The sequence below is a fragment of the Vanacampus margaritifer genome, chromosome 2 (genome assembly GCF_051991255.1).
Source record: "Vanacampus margaritifer isolate UIUO_Vmar chromosome 2, RoL_Vmar_1.0, whole genome shotgun sequence".
Taxonomy (NCBI): Eukaryota; Metazoa; Chordata; class Actinopteri; order Syngnathiformes; family Syngnathidae; genus Vanacampus; species Vanacampus margaritifer.
Genome location: NC_135433.1, coordinates 3,700,289 through 3,712,961, shown reverse-complemented (window position 1 = coordinate 3,712,961; position 12,673 = coordinate 3,700,289). Strand labels below are relative to the sequence as shown.

At 37.3% G+C, this 12,673-nt stretch overlaps 1 protein-coding gene and 1 pseudogene across 1 annotated transcript; one reads left to right on the top strand and one right to left on the bottom strand.

Annotated features, from left to right (window-relative positions):
- Positions 1-325: 325 nt before the first annotated feature.
- LOC144044950 (apoptosis-associated speck-like protein containing a CARD) lies at positions 326-5,335 on the bottom strand. The gene is made up of 3 exons (XM_077559667.1): positions 5,089-5,335; positions 1,759-1,797; positions 326-585 (listed from the first exon to the last, which is right to left on the bottom strand). Exons 1-3 carry the CDS (start codon positions 5,333-5,335, stop codon positions 326-328), a joined length of 546 nt encoding a protein of 181 aa, XP_077415793.1.
- Positions 5,336-11,206: 5,871 nt separating this feature from the next.
- Positions 11,207-12,629, top strand: LOC144044949 (uncharacterized; annotated as a pseudogene).
- Positions 12,630-12,673: the final 44 nt, after the last annotated feature.

The following is a 12,673-nucleotide window of genomic DNA, read 5'->3' as shown; positions in this document are numbered from 1 at the left end:
TAAACTGGTGTCTACAAATGCTGTCTACATGTCTTGGTCATTATTTTTACATTTTAGTACATCCCCTCCACTGAAGGGTGTGCGTAATTATCATAATAAGCAAACGCTGATCTGTGCATCCAACAACACTGCAACGTCACAGAGGTGTTTGCCTTTGTTTTGATGCAATTCTTAGTAGCTTGAAAAAGGACAACCTTGATCTGGCCTTTCTTACAAATCGTGGGCAAATAAAATGGACCCTAGGGTGGCATTATGGAACTTAGTTGAACTGTTATACCAGAGAGGAAATCTACGACAACAGAATGATGTCGTGATCGGACTTCTACTATGAGTGCTCGAGGTCAGCCATGAGGTACGGCTCGTACTCCAGAAGGCATTCATAGAAGATATCCTTGGCAGCTTTGCCGGACTTGAGAGCCAGCTTGTAGATCTTCCTAATCTTTTCTTGGTTGCTCGGCGTTTGATTGATTTCCTCGTAGATCTCGCTCTGGATGACCTTCTTTTTCTGCAGGACGTCCAGAATTGGTTTTATGTTGCACACGCGCTTGATCAGCTCAAGCATGTGCTTATCCACAAAGTGCTCCTCTGAGGGACAAAACATTAGGAACAATTGTCAAAACAATAGGTACACTCAGATGTCATCCAGCCAGAGTCTGTGCAATAACGTTCAAAATGTTACCACAAATGTTCTAAAAAAAAAAGGAGCTAAAAGAATACTTATATTACATTTTTTTAAATAAAAAAATAGTTGAGAAATATTACATTAGGAAAAAATAAAAAAAAATAATAATTTAAGACAATATACAAGTAAAAAAATACACTTACAGAAAATAAAAAAAATATTGAAAAAAATATGCATTGTTTTTGGTATTTTTGCTAATAAAACACGTAAAAAAAACATTAGAAAATAATATTTAAATATATTAGGAGGAAATACAGAAACGTTGAGGAACTGTTAAAGAGAAAATACGCTACTATTAGACAAAATAATTATATATTTTTTTTAATTGACAATTGTCAAAACAATAGGTACACTCAGATGTCATCCAGCCAGAGTCTGTGCAATAACGTTCAAAATGGAGGAAATAAAATAGGAAATAATAAAAAATAAATAAGTTAAGACAATACAAGTAAAAAAATACTTACAGAAAAAAATATATATATTGAAAAAAATATGCATTGTTAGTGCTATTCCCAAAAAAAACATTAAAAAAATATTAGAAAATAATATTTAAATATATTAGGAGGAAATACAGAAACGTTGAGGAACTGTTAGAGAAAATAAGCTACTATTAGAAAAAATAATTTAATTTTAAAAAAAGTTGAAAAATATTGGAAGAAAACATTTTTTTAATTTGATGTAATGAAAGCCTATGTATGTGCTGTATATGTAGCCTATTATACAGTATATTATCTATCTATCTATCCATCCATCCACCCATCCATTCATGCATGAGTAACAAACAGAAGTAAAATATAAGACTATCACTAATAATAATAATAATATTAAGAAGAAGAAGAAGAATCGCATGGTCATCCTGATAGTTACCTTGGTAGTAGGGAGTGCGACCTGCAGCTCCAGCTGAGCGTGCTGCAGGTGCTGAAGCTGCTACTGCTAGAAACAATAGCAATTAAAGTTTAGTAGATTGTACCGTGCAATTTGAGTTTTTTAAACTCCTAATTAAGGATGTTGCTATCAAAGTTATTAAGCAAACAAAAGAAATCAAACGAAAAACAAAACAACACAAATATACCCACTTTTGGCAGCAGATGACTTCAGTTTGGCAATCTTGTCATCTACCAAAGCACAATGAAAATATATCAGATATGCGTTTCTACACCACAAATGATATACACAAAAAACCTACATCTGTATGTAATACAGTATACAAAAATGTAAGTCTCCTAAAAAACTTTGTAAGATATTCTAAATCGTTAAAAAATACGAAAATATTTTCAAAAACAAAAAAATATTACATAAAAAATTACAAACAAAAATAACCTACAAGGCAAAAAAAAAAGGTTAATAACACAAATGTTACTAAAAAGAAAAGGCGTTGGAAAAAATGTCACACCATGAAAACATTTTAAAAATATTCTATGAAAAATATTAGGCAACCACAGATCTTGGCAACAAAATATCTGTGTATTGTAATCATGTTTTACTTTTTTGTTGTAGTATTTCAGTTCTAAATATACTACCACTTCTAATATAATTTTATATATATTAAACAAATGGTCTTTTATAGTGTTTTTTTTAAAATAACTTTGGCATGAACAAACTTTATTTTCAAACGAAGAAAACAAATAAGCAACCTATTTGGACCGCTAACACCACCCACTCACCACACCGCCCCGACCCAACCCGAAAACTATGGAGGAAAATATGGTGCAAAACTAACTTGTAAAAAAAGTGTACCTGTAGAAAAAAGTCAAAATTTGTATCTGTAAAAGTCGTGATTTGTACCTGTAAAAAAAATGTGTACCTGTAAAAAAAAAAATAATAATTGTATCTGTAAAAGTTGTGATTTGTACCTGTAGAAATGACAACTTGTAGTCAAAGAAGTCGCCACTAGGAGTCACAAGTGTTTTTTCTGCTGCTGTCCAGTCACGTGACTTTTGGACCAAATCTCTCGCTACAAATCGTAGAAGAAGAGGGAGGATTTGGGCGGGCTAAAACTCAACCTCATTGGTTGAGCGAACGACAGTGGGTTGAACTCAAATGACGCCCAGTTTTTTATCATTAATATGCACAAGTCCGAAATTCCAAACAAACAAGAGTAGCCTATGGCAAGCCCTTTGAGCATTTATTCCATATCCTTGATATCAGACAGTAGTGTTTCCAAACTAGTGCAGCCTTCGTCAGAACTAGGTGGACATTCAGCCATACTAGCGCTTTGTCGTACTACTTGTACAAAAACACTGACATGTCACCCATTTTCTGCAACTTGTGCCACTTTAATCACACTAGTGCTGACACAAGTCTAACTAGTGACACATACAAGCATGCATGTAGTGCCAAACTCGCAGCTAGTCAGCTTTTTTATGCACTAGTTGCCCACTGGACCAAACAAGTCATGTTCAAAGTCTTATTAGTTAACGAGTAAGGCAGAAAAGATCTAACATGTTTACTAGTTGACTGTGAATGATTCTAACATGTTAACTAGTTACCTCTGATTTCCTCCACTAGCTTACTACTGAGAGCGGAAATACCTACTTGTTAACTAGAGAATCACTTGGTTTCTCTCTTGCAAGGTAGTTACATCCAGACTGAGTCACTAGTTAACTAGTGACACTGATGTTTATTTAACTAGTTAACTAGTGAAAGGCATTTTCTTTCACAAGTCAGACCAAGAAATTAACTTAAATTAAGATTTGACAGAACACGTTAGACATTTTTCCTACATGTTGGGCGTGTCTTTTAACTAGTGGACCCTTATGTGGCACTGGTAAGCAACTGTACACAACTAGTATAACAAATATCTAACATGTAATGAATTTTGTTGCACTAGGTAATGTTTCTAGTATAATAGGCGTGTCATTTACATCATACTAGTTTAACAAAAATTCTTACTAGTTGACATGTGCACACAACTAGTGAACTTGCGAAGTGTTGTAACTGGCAAACATGTCAAATAGTGAAATGTCATTATTTTCACTGCTTAACTAGTTGTGTGGACATGCCAGCTAATGAGCAATTGTGTGAAACTTGCACAGTCAAAGTGTGTACATGTTCAGTCTTGAGGCCGACACGTGAGACAAAATACCTTCTACTAGTAAACTAGTGATAAGAAAATCTGTGTCACTAGTTTATTAGGTACTCACTCTGTACCCAGATAGTTTACTTGTAGGAAAACACGTGTTTCACTAGTTAACAAGTGGCATCATAATGAGCCCAACTTGTGTAACTACACGATATCTCAGCATTTACTAGTTAACTAGTGAACATTTTGAGCCTCACTAGTTAGCTTGTAAGGTACAAATAGATGCAAGTAGTTGTGTAGTCTGGGTTTCTGCATTCACTAGTTAACATGTAACCGTAATAGGCATTCACTTGTGAACGAGCTCCAATTCCTTAGGGCAACTTGTAAACTAGTGTAAAACATGCAATTAAAGGGGCTGGGATAATGACAAAATCTGAATCTTGATTGGTGTATTTTAAATGCAGAGCCAATAGGAATCCTGGACCCACGTCGACCCCACCTCCTCATTAATTTTTTGGGTGTAACTAGTTTACTAGTGAGCATGTTGGCATCCACAAGTTCTACTAGTGAACGTTTTGGACCTCACTAGTTGAGCTAGTTCAGTCAAAATGTCTCACTAGTGTAACTAGTAGATATTTGGGGCATCACTAGTTAACTAGTAAAACATTTGGATAGTTAACTTGTCAGTGTTTTGTCTTTCACTAGTTACCTAGTGGGTGTTTCAGCTCTCACAACCTAACTAGTGCAAGGAAATCATAGGACACATGTCACTAGTGAGAAGAATTCACGTTTGAGTAATTAACACGTTGCTGAAAATTTGTCTCAGAGTTTCTGTGCAACTAGTATGACAAAATGCATAGCCAGTGTGGCTAATTGTCCAACTAGTGCTGACAAAAACTGAACTAGTGAGAAACACTACTGTCTGATATCAAGGATATGGAATAAATGCTCAAAGGGCTTGCCATATTAGCCACACCAGTTTACGTGTCATTTTGGAAAAAAGAGGAAATCCCAAGCGTGAACATTCCAACATGGTTCAATACGCCAAAAAAAAACAAAGTTCTACAGGAACAAATCACAACTTTTACAGGTACAAATTTGTTTTTCCAGATACCATTTTTTATTACACATACCAAAAAAAAATTTTTTACAGGTACAATTTTTTTTTCCGCATACCCCAAAAAAATTTACACGTACAATTTTTTTTTTTTTTACATGTTCACATTTTTTTTTTACAGGTATAAATCACGACTTTTACAGATACAAATTTAGACTTTTTTCTACAGGTAAAAAAATGTACAAGTTAGTTTTGCACCATATTTACCTCCATAGAAAACACACACGCGCGCGCGCGCGCAAACTCACACGCGAAAGCAGCACTTACTGAGCTTTTTAGCCTCGTTGCGGCACTGGATGTCGTTTAGCAGTTCGATGACCACTGCTGGAGCTCCGTCCTCAGTGAAAGTGGACACCAGCACGTTGGTGATAATCGTGATGTCTTTGTTCTCCACCTTGTTGAGTGGCACCTCTTGTTCGCCGCCGCGGTCCACCAGCGCCGAGCAGAACTTGCTCAAATTCGCCGTGGACAAATTCTCCAGCGAGTTCATGATCGCCATCTTTTTGGAGGTCATTTCTTAGGAGGGGATTCTGCGAGGAACACGCCAGTGGTGAGGTCTGAATGTAAGGTGGCAGGTGGAGTCGAGTTTTATTTTGGTCTCCACCCGGAAATTGGCATTACACAATTCCAAACCTTAATAGTCAACACACACACACACACACACACACTCACACACATCCTAATTTGCATACTCGCTGGCTTCATCTCTGGCATCTTTGCTTCTGCCCTTGCTTGCGTCTTTATTGATTGAGTAATAAGTCTTGGAATCTGCCATTGTGTTTCTTGAAAAACTTGTCTGGCTTGAAACTCTGAAGCGTTCTGTAATGTGGACCTCGTGTCTGGTTGTTGCAAATGATTCTGATTGGTGTTGGCACCAGGAATACTCAGCCGGCTTATGGTGATGTGGCTGTGTGAATATGGTGGTGGTGGTGGTGATGACTTCTGGTAGAATCTACTCGTGCACTTGTGGTGCTCAGGTACAACACAGTGGCCGTGAACCACTCCTGATGGCCCCCACACTGTAGAGGATGGGTTTTGGTAGGCAGCAATGTCTCTCTGAGTGCAGGTAGAGGCTACCGTGTTCCACGCAGACGATTTCTGACCCATGTTGTAATTACAAACTCTTGAAAATGGTTCAATGAATCATGTATGCCTTTAACAGTAATGGTTGAACACGTTTGAACTGATTTTCATCCCAATTAAAACAAGTGGAAATTTGTGGTGGGGTAGAACTCCGCTCTTCATTTGTCAATGAAGTACGTAATGTATCGTTCATCACTAGTAAACCTTGTGCAAAACGACATTGTTTACATAATATACATACAATAAATGTTGTTTTTTTACATATTTTTTAAATCTTTTTTAGATAAAATATTCATTGAATTAATTCATGATTATATTAAATAGTCCAAAAATGTCAGAATCCAAATTTTTGTCAGAAAAAGAGATGAAATGTAGACGAAAAAGTCTAAATATAAAAAAGGAAGCGGAAAAATAGAAAATGACCCTAAAATGAATGAATTTGCCGAAAATGTGAAAAAATTGAATCCAAAAAGCAGAAAGAAAAACGTTCTAAAAGTAACCATAAAATGTTCACAAACAAATGAAGAAATCTCCAACATTACCATAAAGTCAGAAAATTGGGAACAAAAAAGGCAGAAAAAAAGTCCAAAATTGTCATAAAATGTCCAAAAATCCAAGAAAGACAGAAAATGACCACAAAATCTCCATAAAATTTGACAGCAAGGCAGAAAAGTCATGACAATAAATAAATAAAAACGGAAGACAAAAGTTAGAAGAAAATGAATCTCAATCTCTACATATTTTTATGGCGCAGCTCAGTTTCCTTCATCACAATCCGAAAAAAGCTTTGCGGCCACACCCACATTTTTGGTTTATTTGGCCTAAAATGGCTCCTTTATGGATCTTTTGATAGGAAAGCTTGCTGACCCGTTCTAGTAGACCAACCACAGACTTATATAGGACTGGCCTGTCATTAGGACCTTCACGGCTGAAGTCAGAGGGCAGCCATCTTGCGTTGCCACGCTGAAAACACTCTTTAGTGTATATTATCTTACTCACACAGGTTCGGTTCACATTTCACAGCATTTTTTTTTTATATTCCTAATGGGCTTTACTTTCACTTGATTGGCTGCGACAACCTGATGCAGACCAAATCTTTGAGTAGCACCCGTACATAAACTGAAAAGTATTTTTCTTAGCAATAAAATATACATGAGAAGCGCGGTCCAATCTACTAAACTTTAATTGCTATTGTTTCTAGCAGTAGCAGCTTCAGCACCTGCAGCACGCTCAGCTGGAGCTGCAGGTGACACTGCATACTCCAAAAGTAACTATCAGGATGACCATGCGATTCTTCTTCTTCTTAATATTATTATTATTATTAGTGGCAGTCTTATATTTTACTTCTGTTTGTTAATCATGGATGGATGGATAGATAGATAGATAGATAGATAGATAGATAGATAGATAGATAGATAGATAGATAGATAGATAGATAGATAGATAGATAGATAGATAGATAGTGTTAAATGATGATAATATTTGTCATCATTTGCGTGTCCAAAAAATTGGAGATTAGACTTCTTTGCGAGAAAGGCTCCTTGCAACGATGATTTATTACAGAGATCTCTGGTCACACATATTGAATATCACGTAAAAATTGTGTCAATCCAAAGAGTGCGTGTGCCCCCTCCCTTGAGAGAGAGAGCTCTTTATACAATCCAAGTCTGTAGAAAAACGCCTTTTTCTCCTCCCCTCATGAATAAGACAACAGATTGGTTCTGGTTTTCACAATATGTTACATAACAGAAGAAAAACAGAGAACAAAACAGAATCTCAGTACACAGCCTGCACCTGTCTTCCCTTTGTAGACATAACCTATTCCCACGTGTACCAGTTCGTACTTTTTTCCCAAAACAGAATCTCACAAACAGATTGAACTTGACAGGGGAACTGCGTGTGTGTTCTCTCTCAGGCAGAATATGTTCTCACGCTGGACACTGAGAAAGAATTTTTAGACAAAAACAAGGTACCAGATAGGTTAAGGTCGAATTATATTGAGTTCAACATTATTTCACCTGCTCTACACATCTATAAAACATTTCAACATGGTTAGAATATGAAATAAAGAATTTAAAATGTTAATAATGTTAACGATAGATAGCTAGATAGATAGATAGATAATATACTGTATAATAGGCTACAATTTAGCTCCTTTTTTTTTAGAATATTTGTGGCAACATTTTGAACGTTATTGCACAGACTCTGGCTGGATGACATCTGAGTGTACCTATTGTTTTGACAATTGTTCCTAATGTTTTGTCCCTCAGAGGAGCAAACACTGAACAAATTTGTACCTGTAAAAGTCATGATTTTTACCTGTACAAAAAAAATTTGTACAAACTGGCGTTGCTACTCTGTTTGGAATTGCAGACTTGTACAAATTTCCACTTTTTTGTACAGGTATAAAAAAAATTTTACAGATACAGTACAATTTTTTTTTTTTTTTACAGGTACAAATCACGACTTTTACAGATACAAATTTAGACTTTTTTCTACAGGTACACATTTTTTTTTTTACAGTTAGTTTTGGACCATATTTACCTCCATACTCTTCTGCTTGCTTTTCTTTTTTTGTCCTTCACAGTCTGCGGAAAGTAACTTGGCCGGTGAACTCTCTAGACAAGAGCCCCGGTGACGTCACGGGACGGGGGCGTGGCCAGCTCTGTGCTGGTCAAAAGTGAAAACAGAACAAAACAACCAACCAACTAAATGAAAGAAAACGCTCAACTTGTAAAATACACCAAACAAGCCAACGCAGCATTTGAAGAAGCATTTGCACGATTTGTGGTGACTCTGAAGATTTAATTTGAGATATTTATATTGAAGATATTACCAGGTTGGTCAACAATTCAACACAAAACATAAGCAAGCAAAAAAATCATGTTATGTTCAGGGGTGCACATATAAATTCTCAATTGAGCAAGCAGTTTGTTGTTTGGTGCTTCTCTCTCGAAACTTTTTTTTTTCCTGTCTCCCCCGTTTTCATTTCCTAATTATGACAACATCATGATCCCGGGGTTACACGATGGCAGCTTATTAAAAACAATACAATTGAAATCATGCAATGTATGCTAAAGGTAGGGCTGTGTAAAAGTGACACACTTCTGAATATTATCGTTTACAATTGTTAATATTCACAGAGATGCACAATTTGCACTGGCACAGGTTTTCTGTCTCCATGCAGATGTAAATGGTGTGACCTTTTTGTTCATACCAAGAAATTAGGCAGTTCGTTTTCATTTCATTTGATTAGTTTGTTTAACAGGGACAATGCAATCAGACCCTTGGGAACGAGAGACGGAGCGTCCGGTAGGCTGAGCTTTATACACACAACTTATAATCATATTTTTACCATTTACATCTTTCATCTTGCCACACACTCTTGGAGGTTTACGATTAGGAACAAGGAACATTTTCAGAAAAATCGCCACTTTTATGTGGTAAAAGTCATAAGATCCGCGGCAGGCAGGGGATACAAACCGCCCTGGGGGCAACAACGGCGGCACATTTGGCGCATTCCATTCAGCGTGAGGGCCCCTGAGTAGTAGGGACAGCCATCATTTGGAAAGAACGCGGACAAATGGAGCTGGTTTTAAAGCCGAACGCAACTGCTCATGTGTGGGAATTCTTTGGATTTATTTATTATGCTATTATCATTATATTAGTTGAGAAATTATATGAAAACCGCAATATTATCGTTTAGCCCTTTTTCGGTCTGTGTGTTTCTTTTTATGACTGACCTGTGTGTTGTATTTTTTTTTCCTTTTATGACTGATCTAAAATAATTTATATTCATTCATTCATTCAATAAACAGAAATTAAAAGAAGACAAGAAATATATATTCTTTTCACTCACGAGGAAAAACACACACAGCAAACCTGTCAGTGTTGGTTTCGATACATGCAAAAGGCGTGTTTGTTCTGTAGATTGCAATAAAGTTAGAAAAAAAGTGGTTGTCTTTTTGGCTGATTCTTCTTCTACGCTTTCCGTTAACTCCCTGTGAATGCGCTACAGCACCACTCCAGACTTGGCATATACATTACAGCCGTTAAACCCTAACCCTACACACGCAAATTGACCACACCCTCATTTCCTGTGATGGACAAACTTTCCAAAAAGTCATTTCAATAGCGATACATCCTGTTCTTGTTGTTTTCCGTGTGGCTCAGTGGTAGAATTGGCGTCTCCCAACCCCGAGAACGTGGGTTCGATCCCAGGCCAGTGCAGCTATGTCAAAGTATCCTTGAGCAACATTATACTGAACCCCCAAGTTGCTCCTGATGCCATGTCATCAGTAGTCAAAAGCGCTTTGAGGGCCTTGTAAGGAGGAAAAACATTATTTAAATGAAGTACCTTTTACCAGGGGGAAGTGCTAGTTTGAGTAAAAAATTTTAACACTGACACAAGTGTAAAGTACTTTCAACACTACTCTGTGTTTACTAGGAGTGTTAGAAAAAATAGACTCGGCAATATGTCGCGATATTACAGCACGCAATTCTCGAATCGATTCAATATGCGGCCGAATCGATTTTTAAACATCAATTTTTGATGGAAATATTCAACAAAACGTCTGACTTAGGCTTATAGGGTTCACACTTTAAGCATGGAAGAATGTTCTATTAATGGAACATTAAGCCTTAATATTTTATTTCAATGCTGTTCAAACATGAAACAGACTGCAACAGATTGTTTGTTAAATACAGCGGCTCAGTCATAAGCCTGAATTTTCTGATAAATAAATACATTTTCATACAAATCTTACAGTGTACATGTACAAATTTACTGATTAGTATTTTCTAAATTTGATTTTTTTTATTTATTACAATAATCAATTCATAGATTCTCTTTGGGATTTATCGATATCGAATCACATCATGACCTATGAATCGTGATACGAATCGAATCGCCAGGTACTAGGCAATTCACACCCATAGTGTTTACCAGTGTAGATTTCTAACACTATACAGTGTTGGAGCAACACTGGTTAAGTGTAAAAAAAAGTAACATTTTGAAAAGTGTCAGATTTACACTCATGGGTGTGGACACTTTTCTAGTGTTAGATTTGACACTACTCCGCATTAATCTAACACAAGTGATTAAGCTGTGCAGAGATGTGTACAGATCACAACCTCCTAACACTGGGCTCGGAGAGATGAGATTGGTGCGTCTTAAAAGCCGATACAGGCTCGTGCGGTTCCCGTCGGAGGGTGTCCATTTTAGATCTGATTATGTGCGGGATTGTGTCGCCAACCGCCTTAAAAAAAAAATCACCAATGGTTCGGTTCAAGCCGCGTTCTGATGCATCGCACCCTGTGCGGTGGGCCCAAGTCAAGGTGCCACTGTAGAAACAATAATACACAACATCAAGTCGCGCTTGAGATTTGACTTAACTAAACCAAATGTATGTTTGCCTTCTTGTGTCCCGCAGACGTTGGTGAGAAATATCTTCGTCCTGAGGAACAGGTGGTGAAGTCTCCTCTTGTGAAACAGGAGGAAGAAGAGCATCCTTACATCAAAGAGGAAGAAAAGCCCCTTTTCGTCAAAGAGGAGGCATTTGAGGATGATGTCACCAAGACACCACTGACCTTTGCCCCTTTTAAGAGTAAAGATGAAGTCATGGGTGAGAGTGAGGAGGACAGAGGGGCGGAGCCTCCAAGCAGCTCAACTCCTCAACACATGGAGACAGAAGGTGATGCAGACCAATGGGGATCATCACTAGCACAAAGTGATGACATAAGGTCACAGTCTACTGACACTGACGATGATGAATACGCTAAAGGTGATCATGCTGACAACAACCGCTGCAAATGTTCTCAGTGTGCGGAAACATTCAGTTCAAAAGGGAGTTTAAAAGTTCACCTGAGAAAACACACTGGAGCAAAATCTTTTTCCTGCTCAGACTGTGGCAAACACTTCTCACTAAAGTCAGATTTAAAAAAAAACACAAGAAGACACACTGGAGAAAAACCGTTTGCCTGCCCAGACTGTGGCAAAAGCTTCTATGACAAGAGTACTTTAACAAAACACAAAAGAACACACACTGGAGAGAAACCTTTTTCCTGCTCAGACTGTGGCAAAAGCTTCTCTCAGAAGTCAAATTTAACAAGCCACACGAGAAAACACACCGGAGAAAAACCTTTTTCCTGCTCAGACTGTGGCAAACACTTCTATGACAAGGGAAATTTAAAAAAAACACTCAAAAACACACACCGGAGAGAAACCTTTTTCCTGCTCAGACTGCAGCAAAAGCTTTTCTCATAAGTCAAATTTAACACGCCATATGACAATACACACTGGAGAAAAAACATTTACCTGCTCAGACTGTGGCAAACACTTCTGTGACAAGGGAAATTTAAAAATATACACAAGAACACACACTGGAGAAAAACCTTTTGCCTGCCCAGAGTGTGGCAAAAGCTTCAATCAAAAGATAACTTTAGCAGTCCATAAAAGAAAACACACTGGAGAAAAGCCGTTTTCCTGCTCAGACTGCGGCAAAAGCTTCTCGGACAAAAGAAATTTAATAAGACATACACGTACACACACTGGAGAGAAACCTTTTTCCTGCTCAGACTGCGGCAAAAGCTTCTCTCATAAGTCATCTTTAACATACCACACAAAAAAGCACACTGGAGAAAAAACTTTTTCTTGCTCAGACTGCGGCAAAAGCTTCAATAGAAAGATAACTTTAGCAGTCCATAAAAGAAAACACACTGGATGACACAGTGGCCAAAAGTACAAATATTGCATATATCAGTAATATAT

Excerpts from the sequence above, each read along its gene's own strand:
- LOC144044950 (XM_077559667.1), bottom strand. The coding sequence starts at position 5,335 with ATGACCTCCAAAAAGATGGCGATCATGAACTCGCTGGAGAATTTGTCC. Across the intron at positions 1,798-5,088 it reads CAACGAGGCTAAAAAGCTCA|ATGACAAGATTGCCAAACTG; the intron begins GTAAGTGCTGCT and ends GTGCTTTGGTAG. Across the intron at positions 586-1,758 it reads GAAGTCATCTGCTGCCAAAA|AGGAGCACTTTGTGGATAAG; the intron begins GTGGGTATATTT and ends TTTGTCCCTCAG.